We start from the raw sequence: 21,049 nt of genomic DNA on the forward strand, positions 1-21,049 counted from the left end.
CAATGATTCACTATGTGTTGAATATTATTGACCCTTCCTTTATATTCCTACTTTGTAAGTCAAAAATGCCAAACCACTGAGAAACTTCTATCATCCAGTTGAGTATGTGACCCACCACCGCTGTAGAGTTGAACAGATGTGATATCATTGAGTTCATCGCCTGTATCTGAGCCAAAATATTGGTACTCACTTTAAAGATTGTGATCACTTTACATTTTGCAATGGTAGTACAATGATTAGCACTTTATCGGGGTAAGGAATGAAAAACTGTAGGTAATATTATTGTAAAGCAAGCCTATTATAAAAAAAAATATTTTTTACATACATTCATACAGGGCTACAAGTTTACTTTAGGTTTATTTTGGGGTGGAGGAAAGATATTGTACATTGTTAAGCCCTCAAAATCAATGTACTGTATCTGAGGCTAAATACTTACGTACATAACCTGTTCAGGACATATACATTTAAGAAAGAGTGACCAATAAATAACTATATGGTCAATAAAATTTCGCTGTATAGAAAAAAATATAAAGGGTTGATAATATGCACCCCCCTCAAAAAAAATAAAATATACTTTTTATTGAACATTATGCAAAATGATTAATTTGTAGATTTGTCTTATTACATTACTTAGGAATGGCAGTAAGACAGAAGGTGTGTCTTGAGTTGTGATTTATCCTGCTGAAATAATGATGCTGTCATGTGTTTCAGGTGAGACCAGCCCAAGATTATGGGTGGAGAAAAGGAGTCTGTAGTGCAGCATCCAGCTCATCTCTCACTGAAGGAAACCTTTAACATCTACTTGTGAGAGCAGCAAAGAGGGAGCATCCCTTGGCTCCGAGAGTGTAGGATAAACACGCGGCTCGCTAGGGACTGTGCCGGACAGCACAGGAGAAATACACTATGGACTGGAAGCTCTGTGCACCTTTTAGTGTCCTCATCGTTTTACTGGTAAGACTTTTCCTCTACAAATTCAGTGCTAAGGATTTAGGACAAACTTAAAACAGTTAAGTAGATGCAGAACGTAGAGTAGGGCAGGTGGTTTCCCATGCCTATTATATGCATTGAGCTTAGCAATTATAAACAGGAATATTATATCATATATGCAGATACTATGACTAGGTGCACCCTATGGCTCTCAGTATAAGAATTTTGGGCTTTTTACAAATATATTTACCTTATATATTGGAAGTTTTCCCCAGCATTGTTTATTCTTTATTAATTCCGGGTTGTTCTTGATGATTGTTATTCCATGCAGACAAAGCAGCAATTCAACTCGGTTTCATAATCGCAATATCTCATATCGCCCATGAGGATGAGTTCACACGCTGAAGAAATTTCTTTGAAAGCTCAGAGTAGTTTTCGATGAGTTTTAGGAGTAGTTTTAGATGAATAAGACACAACTTCCCACAACTAAATCCGATTCACGTGAATTCACCCTTTGCATTCTAACCCTTATTTGTCTAGTAAATGATTACTTATTGAAGGTTTTATAGTGGGTCAGTTAATGTAAACTAATCGAGCGGATCGTCTGCATTGTTATGTGCAATGGAAGGCTAAATTTGGTTTTAGACTTTTTTTTTACACTTTATACATTTCTTGAGAATTGTTCGTTTATGCTTCAAGGGCTAAGTTCATTTAAATTGTTATTTGATATTGTAACGTGTTTTTATAGATTATTCCATGAGATGAGTATCTGCCAGTGCTATAAAGATTAAAGTCGAAACAATAAACCAAAGGAAATGATGTGCAATTGTGAGCAGAAAGAGGGTGACATGCTCTCGTATTTCTGCTTAGCCCAGGCATCAGCTAAAAATACTTTGATACAATAGACATGGCCATTCTCTCCACTTTTTAGGTCATTTTCCGGTTTTACTCGGCTGTATGGATCGTAAATTAGCTTGTGTCTGCAATTTATCCTTATAATACTTTCCGCTACTTGCTCAGGAATGTACTTCTTTATGTTGCTTGGTATGTATGCATAATCTTTTGAGGAAGGATGCACTTAATGGTCAAGATGCGCCCAATATAGCTGGGTAGATAGATAGATAGATCATCAACTTGCATAAGATACATACTTCAAATATACATTTTTCATCTAAGGATACGCTTAGCAAAGGGCGGTATAGAAAAATGGACTAACCATTCAGATATAGAAATCCTAAGGCCAGAGGGGGCCCATAGCTTCTAAGTCCAACACATAATTGTTTGAGTGCAGAATCTAAAAAAATGATACATGACACAAATCCTTCTCAGAGGCATTGCATTAGTCCTATTCGGGTGTAACATAGCTTTATAGCTAATTACTATTAATATGGTGTTTTGCAAGGAGAATATGGCCTTTATTTCCCACCACTCAAAATCTGCCTCCAGCAAGGTCCGCCTCTAAGGTCACCTCCAAACTGCAAATGAATGGCAGTACAGCAGTAATGCTTTCCCTGTGCTACCTGCACCATGACATGATGTTCTGATATACATAGAATATATCCATTGATGCTATGTCACAATTCCAGATGATCACTATTGTCCCAATTAATGAAACACTGTTCTGTCACGTCACATAGTAGTCAGGCCTCAAAAGCTGTGAATAAGGCCTCAACCCAGTGACTAAGCCATGCACATTAATCCCCCATGTCTCATGCTGATTATATATATGTCTTGTCACAAAAACGTAAAGAAAAGGATCAAATAATGTTTGTAAAGCGCTGTGGAATTAATGGAGCTATGTAAGTGAATAAAATAAATAAATGAAAAATAAAATCTGACAGATTTCATTCATTTCCAGAGGATGCAACCTTGTGCAAAGATGTGTTAGATTGCTTTGGCAGTCTTAAACATGTCTTCATATATCCTAAAATGTAATGCCAGGTCCAAAATCATGATCAAAACTGATGCAAACCGCAATTATTTTATGAATCAGATATCATATATATATCTATATAGCACATTATGCATGCACAGAAAATAATTGTCAGCACGCTGAGGATGAAGAGGCATTGACAGAACATGTTAAGAATTGATTTAGACTACACCCAAGATTTATAATTACAGTTTTGCCTAATCGGTGCAGCTCGGTAATAGCTGGGGAAGCATATGACACAATTTGTACAATATGTGGAGTCTGTAAAGCTCAGCCATGTTACAGATTTAGACCTTGACACTTGCGATGCCAAGGTAGTTATGGGTGATGATGATCCCTTCATTGTGTAGAAAACGTACAAATTGTCAATTATTTCCTCGCCCCTCTTGCATTGCGCAAAGGAACATAATGTTAGGAACTCACTATCTGATAGTCAGGAATTATTGAGAACAATTTCCAAATTCCAAGACTCTCCTACTTCACTCGACGTTAGTTTTATCATCTATAGATTTTTGTCTGTGGTTAAAGGGAACCTGTCACCTGAATTTGGCGGGACTGGTTTTGGGTCATATGGGCGGAGTTTTTGGGTGTTTGATTCACCCTTTCCTTACCCGCTGGCTGCATGCTGGCTGCAATATTGGATTGAAGTTCATTCTCTGTCCTCCGTAGTACATGCCTGCACAAAGTAATCTTACCTTGCACAGGCGTGTACTATGGAGAACAGAGAATGAACTTCAGTCCGATATTTCGGCCAGCATGCAGCCAGCGGGTAAGGAAAGGGTGACTCAAACACCGAAAACTCCGCCCATATGACCCAAAACTGGTCCCGCCAAATTCAGGTGACAGGTTCCCTTTAAGTATATAAATGAATGACAAATGACAGATGACATATGTACGTCATAGATACCTCATTTACAGTACCATGGAATCAATGGTGCTATAGAAATAAATAATAATAGATACAATAGAATGACAGATGACTCCTTGTCAAAAGTACAGTGCAACAATGTTTTTTGAGGACATCTTCATTTTTTTAATTGTCATTTTGTGGTCTGGAAATACTTTGCTTCTTTTTATCTGCAAAAATATGTTGAAGGCATCAATTATCTTTGATAATAAGGAGGTGGCCGTCTCATTACTCAGACAGGTATAGCAGTGTCTACTACTAGTGATGAGCGAGTATACTCGTTGATCGGGTTTTCCCGAGCACGCTCGGGTGACCTCCGAGTATTTGTTAGTGTTCAGAGATTTAGTTTTCATCCCGGCAGCTGAATGATTTACAGCTATTAGCCAGGCTGAGTATATGTGGGGGTTGCCTGGTTGCTAGGGAATCCCCACATGTAATCAAGCTGGCTAGTAGCTGTAAATCATGCTGCTGAGGCAATGAAAACTTAATCTCCGAGCAGTCATAAATACTCGGAGGACACCCGAGCGTGCTTAGGAAAACCCGAGCAACGAGTATACTCGCTCATCACTATCTACCACATCTAATGTAAAAAAGGAGTTTATTTTGGGAGTGGTCAACAATTTGGATATATTTCTTAGCAACTCTCAGATTACAGTAACCTGCATACTTATGAGTTATTACTGCGTATTTACTTGAGATTTGACATGCCCTTATATAAGTTATCAGGGTCGAACAACAATATTAAGTCCCGATATCCCACTGGAATCTCGGATTACTAATACTTGTTACCCCCATTTGGATAGTAGTCATGGAGATGTATGTTACTATGACCTTCAGACTAACACTTCCACAAAACCAAGAATAAGGGCCAACACTTCTGATAATATAAGAGTAGTATTCTGGTGCACATGGATGATGTGGCCATTAAACAAATGTAACCTAGAATAAAAACATAAAGCGTAGGTACACTGCAGTACATTAATCTTTAATCTTTATTTTTTATATAGCGCTAACATATTTAGCAGCGTTTTACAGTTTTGCACACATTATCATTACTGTACCCGTTTGGGCTTACAATCTAAATTCCCTATCAGTATGCCTTTGGAATGTGGGAGGAAACCGGAGTACCCGGAGGAAACCCACGCACACACGGAGAGAACATACAAACTCTTTGCAGATGTTGTCCTTAGTGGGGTTTGAACCCAGGACTCCAGCGCTGCAAGGCTGCAGTGCTAACCACTGCGCCACCATGCTGCCCCTTTACATTTACTTCTAGAGGAAAAATGGAAAGACGTAGTAATCCAAGGGCCCCATAATCTTCAGATTATAATAAGCTGAACCCAAGGTCAGGACAATCCACACCATGTTTTTGCCATCTAATCTGACAGCAACATAATGTTGAGGAAGATACCCCGATTTTAGTGATGTGTCACTTACTGGGCTGCTTAATGGTGCTTTGATAATCTCATGTTAATATATCATTGTTTTATTACTAGAGAACTAGTAAAGCTGTTGCCATGTAGTCATCCAAACTCATGAGGTCTGTATAACTCCGCCCTCCATCACTGATTGGCAGCTTTCTGCCTATTCACAGTGTGCACAGAGGACTATCAATCAATGGTGTGCCATTTTTCCTTAAAAGCAAGCATAGAAACTTGATTGGCCTTGACTTTTAAGAAATAGAAGTAAAAAATTCCAGAAAGGAGAATAAAAAGCTAAGTAAAAAGCTAAGTAGACTAATGATAATGTTATTGCGCTGTTCGATGTTCATTGTTTTAAATTTGTACTTTCTTACAATATGTTACTACAATAACTGGGTGATTGAGCTTGTTAGATCTGTCCAGATATAAAGGGTGGAGATGGAGAAAGGCGTTTTGCAAAAATTCTCAGAGAAAATAAGATCTATAAGTTGTGAGAGTATTTATGAGGATGCCTGGACTGTGCAGATCCTTTTTGGTATATCTGTAACTGAACTGTGTTGGTTGCCTTAGTATTATGCCCATAATGAAGAGGAAATTACCAGCACAGAACTGTTAATATTACTTTTGTTCCAACTAAAACACTGTTAAGAATTGAGCTTCTTGTCGAGTAGAAACAGCAAAGCTCATGAACTCTATTCTTGCCACCCTTACCCATAACTACTTCTGTGACCAAGCTTGTCTCAGTATTCCTTTAAGGCTGACCACCCTCTGATGTTGGCACAATGTGCATCATCCTTCGTTGTGTGTCTGGCTATTTGTCACTAGTTGGACTATTTTTGCTATGCCCATGTGTTCCCTACAAATGCTATTCCGGCCTACATCTACATCAGTATTCTTGTACAGACAACCAACCTGATGCAACGGTGTTGCACAACAATGTAGAGACTGCCAATGATTTAGCATTTTCCCAGCCTGCATACTGGATGCTGATTGCTTTCCTTTTATTTTGTTGTTTGTTTTCTGTCTTGTTCAGCTAAAACTACAATAAAAATTATATATTAAAAAAAAACAATCTACGGACTGTAAATATTAAATTTCTAGACCCTATAAGACTATTCGTAACTGGCGTAGGGATAACTTCCGTCACACCTTAAAGGAATAGAAAAATGTAATAAAGAACATGTCATTATAAATAAATTCCTAAATACCTTCAATAAGCAAATGACATTCACTTTGTCTAGTGAAGTAATCACTATAAAATTAAAATGGTCACCATCTTGTTACAATGACAGAAACCTGTCCTGTAATGTCAATAGGACAGGTGCCTGTGAGCATGTGCAGTAGAAAGCTCATTTGATGTGACCTGGAGATAGCTTGACATTACATGGAAAATGTTATTTCCAGTTTAAGGCAGCTGTTTAGCATTCAGTAACATAGGGTGAATAGAAGTGTGCGCAGCCTCTTTCTACCTCACTACCCTGATAGCGCTAGTATTAAATCAGAAAGTCAGGGTGGACAGCAGTGTGAGCAGCTTCTTCTAACCTCAGTATCCCTGACATCTCCAGTATTAGATCAGAAAGACAGGGTGGACAGCAGTGTGAGCAGCTTCTTCTAACCTCAGTATCCCTGACATCTCCAGTATTAGATCAGAAAGACAGGGTGGACAGCAGTGTGAGCAGCTTCTTCTAACCTCAGTATCCCTGACATCTGCAGTATTAGATCAGATAGACAGGGTGGACAGCAGTGTGAACAGCTTCTTCTAACCTCAGTATCCCTGACATCTCCAGTATTAGATCAGAAAGACAGGGTGGACAGCAGTGTGAGCAGCTTCTTCTAACTTCAGTATCCCTGACTAGGGTTGAGCGACTTTTACTTTTTTAGGGTCGAGTCGGGTTTCGCGAAACCCGACTATCTCAAAAGTCGAGTCGAGTGAAATCGGACGATTATGGCAAAAAGTCGGGGATCGACCGAAACACGAAACCCAATGCAAAGTCAATCTCTCTCTCTCTCTCCCTCTCTCTCTCTCCCCTCTGTCCCTGAACAGAAAAGCTGGTGTTACACATTGCAAATCGCTACAGCGCACAAGCGACAAGATGGCGATAGGCGTCCACGCCCCTAAGACCTATGTCATCACTCTGCCCACGCTCCTTCATTGGCTGAAAAAATGGCGCCAAACGCGTCATACGAAACGCGACTTTGGCGCGAAGATCGCCGACCGCATGGCCGATCCCACACTAGGGTCGGCTTTCATGAAACCCGACTTTGCCAAAAGTCGGCGACTTTTGAATTTGTCTGATCCGTTTCGCTCAAGCCTATCCCTGACATCTCCAGTATTAGATCAGATAGACAGGGTGGACAGCAGTGTGAGCAGCTTCTTCTAACCTCAGTATCCCTGACATCTCCAGTATTAGATCAGATAGACAGGGTGGACAGCAGTGTGAGCAGCTTCTTCTAACCTCAGTATCCCTGACATCTCCAGTATTAGATCAGAAAGACAGGGTGGACAGCAGCGTGAGCAGCTTCGTCTAACCTCAGTATCCCTGACATCTCCAGTATTAGATCAGAAAGACAGGGTGGACAGCAGTTTGAGTGGCCTATCCTTACCTCATCACTCCTGGTATCTCCAGTATTCGATCAGAAAGATGGTAAACAACAGTGAGAGCGGCCTCTTATCTCAGGACTCCTGGTATCTCCAATATTAGATGAGAAAGACAGGGTGGACAGCAGTGTGAGCAGCTTCTTCTAACCTCATCACTCCTGGTATCTCAAGTATTAGATCAGAAAGATGGTACATGGCAGTGTGAGCGGCCTTTTATCTCAGCACTGTTGGTATTTCCAATATTAGATGAGAAAGACAGGGTGGACAGGAGTGAGAGCAGCTTCTTCTAACCTCAGTATCCCTGACATCTCCAGTATTAGATCAGATAGACAGGGTGGACAGCAGTGTGAGCAGCTTCTTCTAACCTTAGTATCCCTGACATCTCCAGTATTCGATCAGATAGACAGGGTGGACAGCAGTGTGAGCGGCCTATCCTTACCTCATCACTCCTGGTATCTCCAGTATTCGATCAGAAAGATGGTAAACAACAGTGAGAGCGGCCTCTTATCTCAGGACTCCTGGTATCTCCAATATTAGATGAGAAAGACAGGGTGGACAGCAGTGTGAGCAGCTTCTTCTAACCTCATCACTCCTGGTATCTCAAGTATTAGATCAGAAAGATGGTACATGGCAGTGTGAGCGGCCTTTTATCTCAGCACTGTTGGTATTTCCAATATTAGATAAGAAAGACAGGGTGGACAGGAGTGAGAGCAGCCTCTTCTTACCTTAGCACCTCTGGTATCTCAAAAATTAGATCAGATAGACAGGGTGGACAGCAGTGTGAGCAGCCACCTTCCACCTCACTACCCTGGTAGCTCCAGTATTAGATCAGAAAGACAAGGTGGATAGAGGTGTGAGCATCTTCTTCTAACCACAGCATCCCTGATATCTCCTGTGCTAGATCAGATATACTGGGTGGACAGCAGTGTGGGAAACATCTTCTTAATTCGCTTGGTTCTGTACCCCAGGTATTTCCAGTATTAGATCAGAAAAACAGGATAGACAGCAGTATCAACAGCCTCTTCTTTCCTCAATAGCCCTGTTATCACCAGTGTTAGAGCAGAATATCCATTGGAAATCTTCTTAAACATTAATGGAGGGCGCAGAGTTACCTACTGCACATGCTCCCCTCATTGATAGAAATTAATAGCAAAAAATAGATTTTGGAAGTTAAAATGCCACAGAATCTGCCACAGAATTCTGGGCTACAGAATAAATTAATAAATATTTTAAAAAACACCTAATAAAATTCAAATATAAACTTATTGATTATTATTTTAATTAAAGACTGTGTTCACAACAGACATTTTATAAGGGAGGGGAGTTGCCCCTGTGATGAGATCTTCAGATGCACAGCCTTGATTTCTAGATGAGAGCATTATTCCTCCAATTTGAAGCCAACAAGTGTTGCTCAAATCTAACAATCCATGTGACCCCTACGGAACAGTCTAGAAAGTTAGAACAATTGTCTGAACAAGTCCTCTCTAAAATGTAAAGTGCTGCGGAATATGTTGGTGCTATAGAAATAAAAAAAATATTATTATACCACATACTGAATTGGGTAAAACTGGGATGTGAAATTCAGGAACTACCATCTGATGTGAAAATGAGGAGGGGGACAGAAATGCTGTTTCCTCAATATGCCTGCCAGAGGGCTTACCATTCTACGACAGGCTTCTGTCAGTGTAACAAGATGGCGACTATTTTAATTCCATAGTGATTGAATTCATAGCCAAAATCAGTGTGATTTGCTAAGTAAAGGTATTTTGGAATTTATGTATTACTTTAGCTTTTTTTCTATTCCCAGAGAATCCTCCGCATGTTATGGAGTATATTTGGAGTATATATTATGGAGTATAGTTATGGAATATATGTATTTACATGTACAGTGTGATAATCAAAGATTAATCGGGTTTTGCATTCATATTACTGCAAAGATATAAATGTCCCCCGTTTGTAATAATAACATATCTCAGAGTTTGTAACTCACACGTGCAGACTCGCCTGTGACTCACTGGGCGGCAGGGCGGCATCAGATCCTAAAATGGCGACTGTGCAAGAGAATGCGTTTTGTGGTTTAGAGCTCTGAAGACAATATGAAAGCAACCCTCCTGGTCACCAGAGAATTCTGCGGTGCTATCCACAATTGAAGGACACATGATGCTTGTGTAAACGTAAAAGCGTTACCGCCATTCTAATGGCCATCGACGGGGACATGCTGCAGCGTGTTTGGGTCGAACTGGATTACAACATAGATGTGTGTCGTGTGACAAAAGGAGGACACGTAGAACATTTGTAAACATTATGTGCTAAACTTGGAGAGTTTAAGTTCTTCATCATGTGTCATTCAGTATTGTGCATGGAACACATTTTAAAATATACATCTTTGAAACCCGATGAATCTTTAATAATCACCCTGTATCTAATGGTATGCTGACAGCTTTATTATAAAATCTCATAGTCAGTTAGCAATCAGTATTGATAGAGGGCATAATGATGAGCTATAACCAGGGCTGGACTGGCCATCGGGCAGTTCTGGCAAATGCCAAAAGGGCCGGTGGCAGTCGGGGGCCGCTCTCCAGCGCCAACTGCCCCCACGCCACTGACTTCACCCCGCTGCCAACTCCCCCACCCGCCGCCGACTCCCACCCCGCCGCCAACTCACCCCCCCGCCAGAGCCGTCACATTCAACTAACTATGACGCTGGTACAGTTGAATGCAATGATGGAGGAGAGAGCGTCCGCAGTCGCTCCCTCTCCCATCATTCCCTGCTCTGACACTGCGGGTGCACGATGACATCATATCTTTGCACACATGCTGTGTGTTGGGCAGACTGCAGGTGCTGAGACCAGAGCCGGGAGCAGCGCGAACACGAGGATAGGTGAGGAGAGTGTTTTTGGTTTTTTTTAATATATCAATGAGTGATAACTGGATTGTGGGTCTATTGGGGGGACTGCATTACATTCTATTGGGGCTGTGCTGTATTACATTCTATGGGGGCTGTGCTGCATTTGCATTCTATGGGGGCTGTGATGCATTACATTCTATGGGGGGCTGGCTGCATTACATTCTATGGGGGCTGTGCTGTATTACATTCTATGGGGGCTGTGCTGCATTACATTCTATGGGGGCTGTGCTGCATTACATTCTATGGGGGCTGTGCTGTATTACATTCTATGGGGGCTTTATTACATTCTATGGGGGCTGGCTGCATTACATTCTATGGGGAAAGCTGTATTACATTCTATGGGGTGCTGTATTATATTCTATGGAGGGGCTACATTATATTCTATGGGGGGCTGCATTATGCTCTATGAGGGGGCTACCATATATTATATATGCAGGGGTTGCATTATACTATCTGAGGGGGCTGCATTATATTCTCTGGGGGTTACATTATACTCAGGGGGCTACAATATATTCTGTGGGGTTGCATCATTATACTATATGTGGGATGCATTATACTGTATCAAGGACTATGGGGAATACATTATACTATATGAAGAACTATGGGGTGCATTATACTATGGGAAGTGAATTGTACTACATGGATGACAATGGCGGGGGATTATACTGTATGGAGCACTATGAGGAATGTATTATACTATTTGGAGGACTGAGGAATGTATTATACTATTTGGAGGACTGAGGAGTGTATTATACTATATGGAGGACTGTGGCAGTACATTATACTATATGGAGGACTGAGGAGTGTATTATACTATATGGAGGAATTGCAGTGTATTTTAATATATGGAGGTCTATGAGGAGTGTTTTATACTATATGGAGGACTATGTGGAGTGTATAATACTATATGGAGGACTATGTGGAGTGTATAATACTATATGGAGGACTGAGAAGTGTATTATACTATATGGAGGACTGAGGATTGTATTATACTATATGGAGGACTGATGAGTGTATTATACTATTTGGAAGACTGAGGAGTGTATTATACTATATGGAGGACTGAGGAGTGTATTATACTATGTGGAGGACTGAGGGGCACATTATAATATATGGAGGACTATGGGTGTATTATACTAAACAAGAAAAATGCTGCCTATTCATCGAGTGATGGGATTGTTTATGTGGGAACAGAAATCCTCGTTCTCAGCAGCACATCGCTGGTGTAAACTGTAGTTGTGCTGCTGATAACACGATACTGTATGGGGACAGATTGATCTAATTTTGATTGTTCTGTCCCCATCATTCTTTCTCAGTTGGTGTAAAGAGGTCGGGAAACAAGCGAATGACTTCAGTATTGTCGATCACACTTGTTTAGCGACCTGAGATCAGTGCATGTAAATACAGCAGAAATGCTTCGCAGGGAGACCAGGCAAGGATGATGACAGTTGTAGTTAGCACCCGGCGCCTGGGAATAGCGCTAACTCTACTGCTTTTCCCATCCGCCAAAGCATTTAATTCTGTTATGTGTAATGATTTTTAGGGTTGACGTCAGCTGTGTAATGTCAGCTGCTATCAATCCCTGGTGTAAGTAATGGAGAGGTGTCTATTAGACACCCCCACTACTAGCCCAGACCTGGAGAGACCCAGCGACTATGAAGAGCAGTGACGGAAGTAACAATACCGCTCTTAACAGTTGCCAAGCTCAGCGCAAGACCCGAAATATCTGAAGAGCGGTGACGTTACTGATGTCACCGCTCTTCAGAGTCACCGGGTCTCGTGCTGCGCAGCAGAACCAAAAGTGGCTGTAGACAAAATTTATGGAGCATCAGAATGAGGTTCTATAGCCTTTGGTCAATCCCTTCATTATATACGAGATCCAGTTATGTAGGTAAAGTAGCAGCTTTTCTTAGTACTGCAACTAAAAGCAATAAATAGGACTGAGCTGTAATGCTGGATACAGCTGTGATTATATGTTACAGTTATATGAAAAAGTTTAGGCACCCCTATTAATCTTAAGCTTAATGTTTTATAAAAATTGTTTTTTTTTGCAACAGCTATTTCAGTTTCATATATCTAATAACTGTGGGACACAGTAATGTTTCTGCCTTGAAATGAGGTTTATTGTTCTAACAGAAAATGTGCAATCTGCATTCAAACAAAATTTGACAGGTGCATAAGTATGGGCACCCCACCAGAAAAGTGACATTAATATTTAGTAGATCCTCCTTTTGCAAAAATAACAGCCTCTAGTCGCTTCCTGTAGCCTTTAATGAATTCCTGGATCCTGGATGAAGGTATTTTTGACCATTCCTCTTTACAAAACAATTCCAGTTCAGTTAAGTTTGATGGTCGCCGAGCATGGACAGCCGTCTTCAAATGATCCCACAGATGTTCAATGATATTCAGGTCTGGGGACTGGGATGGCCATTCCAGAACAGTGTAATTGTTCCTCTTTGAATTTGTGAATTTTTTGAGTGTTTCTGCTTGTATTTCTTTGCATGAAGTCAGAATAGCCTACCAGAGCTGCTGTTTTGATGTGAACTGCCTCCCACCCTCATAGATCTTTTGCTTGATGATACTCCAAAGCTTCTCTATAGGGTTGAGGTCAGGGGAAGATGGTGGCCACACCATGAGTTTATCTCCTTTTATGCCCATAGCAGCCAATTACTCAAAGGTATTCTTTGCAGCATGAGATGGTGCATTGTCATGTATGAAGATGATTTTGCTCCTGAAGGCACGTTTCTGCTTTTTATACCATGGAAGAAAGTTGTCAGAAACTCTATATACTTTGCAGAGGTCATTTTCACATCTTCAGGAACCTTAAAGGACCCTACCAGCTGTTTCCCCATGATTTCGGCCCAAAAAATGACTTCTCCACCTCTTTGCTAATGTTGCAGCTTTGTTGGGACATGGTGGCCAACCATCCACTGCTCCATCCATCTGTACCATCCAGGGTTGCTCGACACTCATCAGTAAACAAGACTGTTTGAAAATTAGTAATTAGTAATATCTGTTTGTTGGTTTGTAATGGCTTTTTAGCAGTTGCTCGCTTAATCCGATGAACTTGCCTGGCAGAAACCTTCCTCATTATGCCTTTATCAGCACAAACACATCTGTGCTCAGATTCAGCCACAAATCTCTTAACAGTACGATGATCACGCTTAAGTTTCCGGGAAATATATAATGTCTTCAACCCTTGACCAAGGCATTGCACTATTTGATGCTTTTCGGCAGCAGAGAGATCCTTTTTCTTTCCCTTGTTACTTGAAAACTGTGGCCTGCTTAGTAATGTGGAACATCATTTTTAAGTAGTTTTCCTTTAATTAGAATCACCTGGAAAACTAATTATCACATGTGTTTAAGATTGATTTCAGTGATCCATTGAGCCCTGAGACACAATACCATCCACGAGTTTATTTGGAAAACAAAAAAATTGTATCTTTAAGACACTTAAATCCAATTTGCATAATAATTTCGAACACGGTGTATTTTGAATGGGGCAAAAGGGGGTTGATTTAAACTTTTATATTTTTTTATTTTTTTTCATATTTTTTTAAAACATTTTTTTTTACTTTTTCCATTCTTCAATAGCCTACATGAGAGGCTAGAAGGTGGCTCTGCTACATAGGAGCGATGCATAGATCGCATAGTCCGTAGCCCGCATCAAAGCGGGGGGTTCTGACCTCGGATGTACTATCCCGTCCGAGGTCAGAAAGGGGTTAAAGACCAGTTGGAGGCCCTGTTGGGGATTTTACATTGGGACCCACCGGCTTCAAGTTACTCCAATGGTAATAAGACCTACCATGATTTCTAAAACTTTGATCAGGGCATGGATTTTTGTGGGCCAACAATATCTCTCCAAAATGTAACCAAAGAATGGTTCTCTGAAGAGAGTCACAGTCACTTTGTTCTAGTGATCTGTAGATTCTGAGCACCTTGATCTATAAAAAATCCAAAGCCTTAGATCCAACTTGGCCAGCAGATAACCATTTCAAATATTTAGTGTATACAGTGGCATATAAAAGTTTGGGCACCTCGAGTTAAAATTACTGTTATTTAGCTACAGTTGTGCTCAAAAGTTTACTAACCCTGGCAGAATTTTTGCTTTCTTGCCCTTTTATCAGAAAATATGAATGATAACGCTAAAACTTTTTCTCCACTCATGGTTAGTGGTTGGGTTAAACCATATATTGTCAAACTACTGTGGTTTCTCTTTTTAAATCATAATGACAACCTAGACCATCCAAATGACCCTGATCAAAAGTTCACATATCCTGGTGATTTTGGCCTGATAACATGCACAGAAGTTGACACAAATGGCTACTAAAGGTAACATCCTCACCTGTGACCTGTTTGCTTGTAATCAGTGTGTGTGTGTGAAAGCCGAGTGAGTTTCTGGGATCCAGACAGACTCCTGCATCTTTTAACCAGCCACTGACATTTATGGATTGTGAGTCATGGGGAAAGCAAAAGAATTATCAACGGATCTATGGGAAAAGGAAGTTGAACTGTATAAAACAGGAAAGCGATACAAAAAGATATCCAAGGAATTGATAATGCCAGTCAGCAGTGTTCAAACTGTGATTAACAAATGGAAAATCAGGAGCTCTGTAAAAACAAAATCATGGTCGGGTTGACTAACAAAAATGTCGTCCACAACTGCCAGGAAAATTGTTCGGGATGCAAAGAAAAACCCACAATAACATCAACTGAAATACAGAACTCTTTGAAAACAAATGGTGTGGCTGTTTCAAGATGCACAATAAGGAGGCACTTGAAGAAAAACGGGTTGCGTGGCTGAGTCACAAGTAGAAAGTCATTACTGCGCAAATGCTACAAAGTATCTCAATACATCACTCAATCTACAATACGCAAAACATCACAGAGACAAGCCTCAAAACGTCTGAAACAAGGTAATTTGGAGTGATGAGGCCAAAATTTTTTGGCCACAACCATAAAGGTTACATTTGGAGAAAGGTCAACAAGGCCTGTGATGAAAGGAACACCATTCCTACTGTAAAGCACAAAGGTGGATCGCTGATGTTTTGGGGATGTGTAAGCTAAAAGGTACAGGAAACTTTGTCAAATTTGAAGGAAAGAAGAATGAATGTAGCACATTATCAGCAAATACTGGAGGTAAATTTGCACTCATTAGCCCCGAAGCTGCACATGGGACATACTTGGACGTTTCAACATGACAGCGATCCAAAACACAAGGCTAAGTCGACCTGTCATTGGCTACAGCAGAAAAAAGTGAAAGTTCTGGAGTGGCCATCTCAGTGTCCTGACCTCAATATCATTGAGCTACTCTGGGGAGATCTCAAGCGTGCAGTTCATGCAAGACAGCCCAGGAAATTGCAGGAACTGGAGGCTTTTTGCCAAGAAGATGGGCAGCTTTACAATCTGAGACAATAAAGAACCTCATCCTCAACTACCACAAAAGACTTCAAGCTGTCATTGATGTTAGAGGGGACAATAAACGGTATTAAGAAATGTGGTATGTGAACTTTTGATCAGGGTCATTTGTTTGTTTTGGGTTGTCATATGATTTAAAAAGAGAAAAAAACAGTAGTTTAAGAATAAATGGCTCCACCCAACCACTAACCATGAGTGTAGAAAATGTTTTGGTGTTATTATTCATATTCTCTGAAAAAAGCCAAGAAAGCAAAAATTCTGTTGGGGTATGTAAACTTTTGAGCACAACTGTATTTAGTTTCACAAATTGAAGATTAAATCATTTCTAAAATAGCTAAAGTTAAAAATTACACATTTCATTTATAGTTTAGGCAAAAAAATATACACATTTTTTACAGTTAAAAAATTACAAACAGGAAAATTGGTAGATGCAAAAGTTTTGGCACCCTGCATGGTTAGTAACTAGTAGCACCAACTTTTGAAAGTGTTGGTAGCTAGACAAGTCTTTCAACTCTTGATGTTATGTTTGCATCAAGAATTTGTTGAAATTTCATTGAATCCATTTCTCCCTCTGAAAGTTAAATGTTTCCAGTGCCATTGGCTGCAACACAACTCCAAATCATGATTGATCCATCCCTATGCTTAACGGTTGTTGACATTTGTATTACTGAAATTCTGTACCCTCTCCACACATACCTTTGATTATTGTTGCCAAACAGTTCTATTTTGACCTCATCGGTCCACAGGACTTCCTTATCAGGCACGATTAGCTGTTCTTTTGCATACTTCTGAAGCTAAATTTTATGGTTAGGATGCAGGAGAGGTATTTACTGATGACGCTTCCATTAAGGCGGTATTTCTGCACGTGTCTATGAACAGTACAACAATGTACCACAACGCCAGAGTCTGCTAATTCTTTCTGAAGGTCTTTTGCAGTCAAACGGGGGTTCTGATTTGCCTCTCTAGCAAGACTATGAGCAGCTCTCGCTGAAATTTTGCTTGTAGATGGAATAATGAATTCAATGACATTTCAACAAATTCTTGATACAAACATAACACTGTGTATAAAAAAGCTGAAGTTGAAAAGAAGGCCTCTACAAATGGATAATGATTCTAAACACACGTCAAAATACACAATAGACTACCTCAAAAGGCGCGAGTTGAAGGTTTTATAATGGCCCTCACAGTCCCCTGATCTGAATATGATTGAAAATCTGTGGTAGAGCTCAAAATAGCAGTGTTTACATGACGACCCAGGAATCTCACTGAACTAGAAGCTATTATACTTTGAAAAGGGGGTGCTACTAGGCACTAACCATGCAGGGTGCCCAAACTTTTGCATTCATGCCCATTTTCCTTCTGGTAATTTTAAAAATGTATAAAAAGGACAATATATATTTTCCTAAAATGCAAAAGAAATGTTTAATCTTTAACATTAGCCCTTTTAGACATCATTTCATCTTTAACTTTCTTAACTGTTCACAATAACAATCATTTTGACCAGGGTTGACCAAATTTTTTACATGCTACTGTAAGCCTTAGAGAAAACCGCATGGAAAACATATGACGTAAAAGGAAATTAGGAATGCAGCATATAAATCTTTCGCAGATATGTCTGGTTAGGAAACCTAAACAATTTGAATGTATTTTAGAAATAATAGCTCTGACTCTCCTAAAGAGGAAGGCTGCAGTCTTGACGTCTGGCTCTCTGCTTTCTCTACTTTCAGCAGCTGTGTGAGACTTTCTGCTTTTCAGCTTGGAGATAAAAGTGTGGTGTAGGAGACTGGGAGTGTGCAGCATGGAAACTCAAAGGAGATCTGTGTTGCTGATAACTTCATGCTGGATGTAGTTATGTAAGAAAAGCTGAAAGATGAATTCCTGGAATTCCTGTGTGTTATAGAGCAGGAGGAATAGTAGGAGGAGACTTAAGAAGGAGAAACGGGTAAATCCTGTCACAACCATCTCAGTGTGTTGTGGCTAAGGCTGTATGTGTATTAACAGTGTGTATGGACTCAGATATCACAGCATTAGTATATCATGGCACAAAAAAGTTAATTAAACACCTATTAGCATCAAGGATACTCCCGGGAGATATAAATGCATTTCAATCTACATTCTATCTAAAACTACAAAGGCTTGTTTTCTCGTATGTAACTTCATGACATTTTAATACTTCTTACAATAACCTCACATCACAGCACTACTGCTCCTGAGTGCTCCCCCTCACTAGTGGGACACTATGTCTGATATCATGGAGAGTGGCTTTTGTGTTGCTGCTTATTACCTGCTGTATACAGGTTTGATTTTCTTGCTCCTCGCACTCTGGTTCTGCACTGCCTGCACTTTCACGGCTTGTATGTGACCTGTCATTTTTCTCTCCAAGCTTATTTAGCTCTCACTACACACTTTTTGGCAGGTCATATTCAGGGTGAAAATAAAATCAGTGCCCCTGTAATATTGAAAGAAATCATCAGATTTTCTAATAACATATTTTAGAAAAGTCCTATAATCTACTGTCACTTTTTACGCTTGTTTGTTTTTTTAATAACCAAGAGTTCCCCTTTAAACCACCACCACCCTGAGATTAGTCTTCGATAGATTACTAGAGTAGTTGAATCATGAATGGGCTCGTTCATGTGTGAGGTTTCCTTTAATTTACAGATTGTTTAATTGATAGAATTTTCTAGGTATGATGCAGTATGCATTCTATTAATGTACATGCGAATGTATGCTGTACGACATGTTTTACAAATGCTACACAAAGAATGACTAATGCTTTATATCAGCCCTAAAAATGGGCAACACATCACTGTGAAATATCAAGACATTAAAAACTATCAAAAAAAAGGTGTTTATAAGGGGAGTATTCCAAACCGGTTCTTCCCTCCCCTATGAACAGTGATTTATGATTGTCTACTGTGTATTGAGTCATGTCTTCCTCTCTCCTGCTTCCTAAACTTTTCACTCACTCCGAAACACAGCTAAGGTCTATCTACTGTAGCTAAAGAAGTGCAACTGTCAGGTCATGGAGGGATGATATAGTTGCCTATTAACGTCTGTAGGGAGGGGAAGAAGGAGGAGAAGGGAGACAGACAAAGATGAGGCAGCTGCTTTTTAGTAAGTGTTTTATCTCACCCTGATGATGGAATTTGCAGTTACACTCCCAAGAACTACTGTGTAATGGCCTCCAAGCTCTTTTTAATTCTTAGGGTTGGCTGCATAGACATAGGGAAGCAGGAATTCCTTCTGTCTCTGCAGGAGATAAGATAATCTTCACCCAATAGTTCAAAGACAGCTACAAAGTAAAACGGGAACATGCAGAGTGGAAAACAAGTGCAAAATAATGGACACAAGTCAAATAATGGCCAGAAGTGTTGTTTTATCTCATGTACACAGGACAGCTCATTCTGAATAGTCACCTGAGAAAAACAGGTAAACTGTAAAGGGAACCTGTCACCTCCAAAATTGTAATTTACTTGCAGATATAGTAGTATTCTGCAGGTAAACAGCATTAAAATCCAGTCTGGCAGGCTTACTGGAAGTGCAGCTACCAGGAAAAAATGAAGTTATATTCTCACTGCAGCCACTCCCTTCCAGTCATCAGGGTGGTGCATGGCCGAGTTACTGTCACCGCTAACTACCTAGCGAGTAATCACTTCCCTACGTACTGATTTACAGCCATGTCCACAGCATGTGTGTGCAGAGCAGGCTGTCAATGTGAAAGTAAGCAGCAGGCACCTAACAGACTTCATGATATGAAGGAATATGTGATGAATTAAGCAGGACCCACTTCTTCTCAGATGCCCATTGCAGCTGCTTTTGGCAGCTGGTAATTGAGATCGCCCAGCACGGGCACTCTGAACAGTCTGCTGCTACACAACCCTAAACACAACATGTTGCAACGCACTTTGTGTTGTGAAGCTATTCTAATATAACCAGTATCACTTTTTAAACAGCTTGTGCTGCGGTTAGTCTTCTATGGGATTGGACCAGACATTAGCCTTCGCTCCCTAAAAGTATTGCTGAACCTTGGGAGTATGTGGCCTTCTAGATTTCATCAGTTGTCCATCAATGGACCAAGACATCAAGACCTGACATTTTAAAGATGCTCCGATCCAAACATATAGCCAACACAATTTGACCCTTGTCAAACCAATGTAAATATAAGTATAAGGGGTGCACCTCTGCATAAATAGCAAAAACAAGGTGCAAAACCTGGTCTGTAAAATAGCGTAAACAGAGCAAAAGGAAAAAGACAAGACCAAAAAATGGTATGCACACTCAGGAGATACAAAGATCAAATATATAAACTTTAATGACACCTCAGAAAAACAACAAACATAGAATAAAACCATTTAAAATAGGCCTAAATATAGGACCAATAAGCCCCACCCCTATACAATGGTACAGAATATAGCATAATAAGACATAGTAATGCAAAAATCTGTGGCATAAACAATGTACCAGACTATGTTAATATCAATATAAAGTGTCCCTGGTGCCTAAATACAGTGCAAAAACCTGACAGATACATGGCTAAAGGTCAAGTGGACCCAATAAAACGATTGAGAACAAAGTAATGGTACACAGTACACTGCGGATATGATCAAGTCCAATAGATTACAATAATGTACACACATAAATAGTACCATAACAATGCTAGCCATAAAGCGTCCATGATAATACACAGACTAACTATGAACATGCCCCCTATCCTGAGCAAAAAAATGAGTCAAATAAAGAAGAAACACCCCCAGGTTGGGAAGCTTCCCCTGACGAAGCTGCGGCTAGCAGCGATACGCGTGGGGCTCTTGCCTCACCCCTTACTTGGTCCTGTGTCCTACTGACTATGCGTCACTGACCTGAGCCTCCAGTACTGGTGCTGTTCTTTTTACTTTTTTTAGCACCATCGGTGGTTTCCTGACTGACCTTATGG

At 40.3% G+C, this 21,049-nt stretch overlaps 1 protein-coding gene across 1 annotated transcript in view; it reads left to right on the forward strand.

Annotated features, from left to right (window-relative positions):
* The first annotated feature begins 781 nt into the window (after positions 1-781).
* LOC138643406 (uncharacterized) overlaps positions 782-21,049 on the forward strand; it is a 186,971-nt gene continuing 166,703 nt past the window's right edge. The window contains exon 1 of the mRNA XM_069732320.1: positions 782-951. Coding sequence (XP_069588421.1) covers positions 904-951 — 48 coding nt within the window. The 5' untranslated portion in view covers positions 782-903. The remainder of the gene's footprint in view (positions 952-21,049) is intronic.

This window comes from Ranitomeya imitator, chromosome 6, assembly GCF_032444005.1.
Source record: "Ranitomeya imitator isolate aRanImi1 chromosome 6, aRanImi1.pri, whole genome shotgun sequence".
In the NCBI taxonomy this organism is placed as follows: Eukaryota; Metazoa; Chordata; class Amphibia; order Anura; family Dendrobatidae; genus Ranitomeya; species Ranitomeya imitator.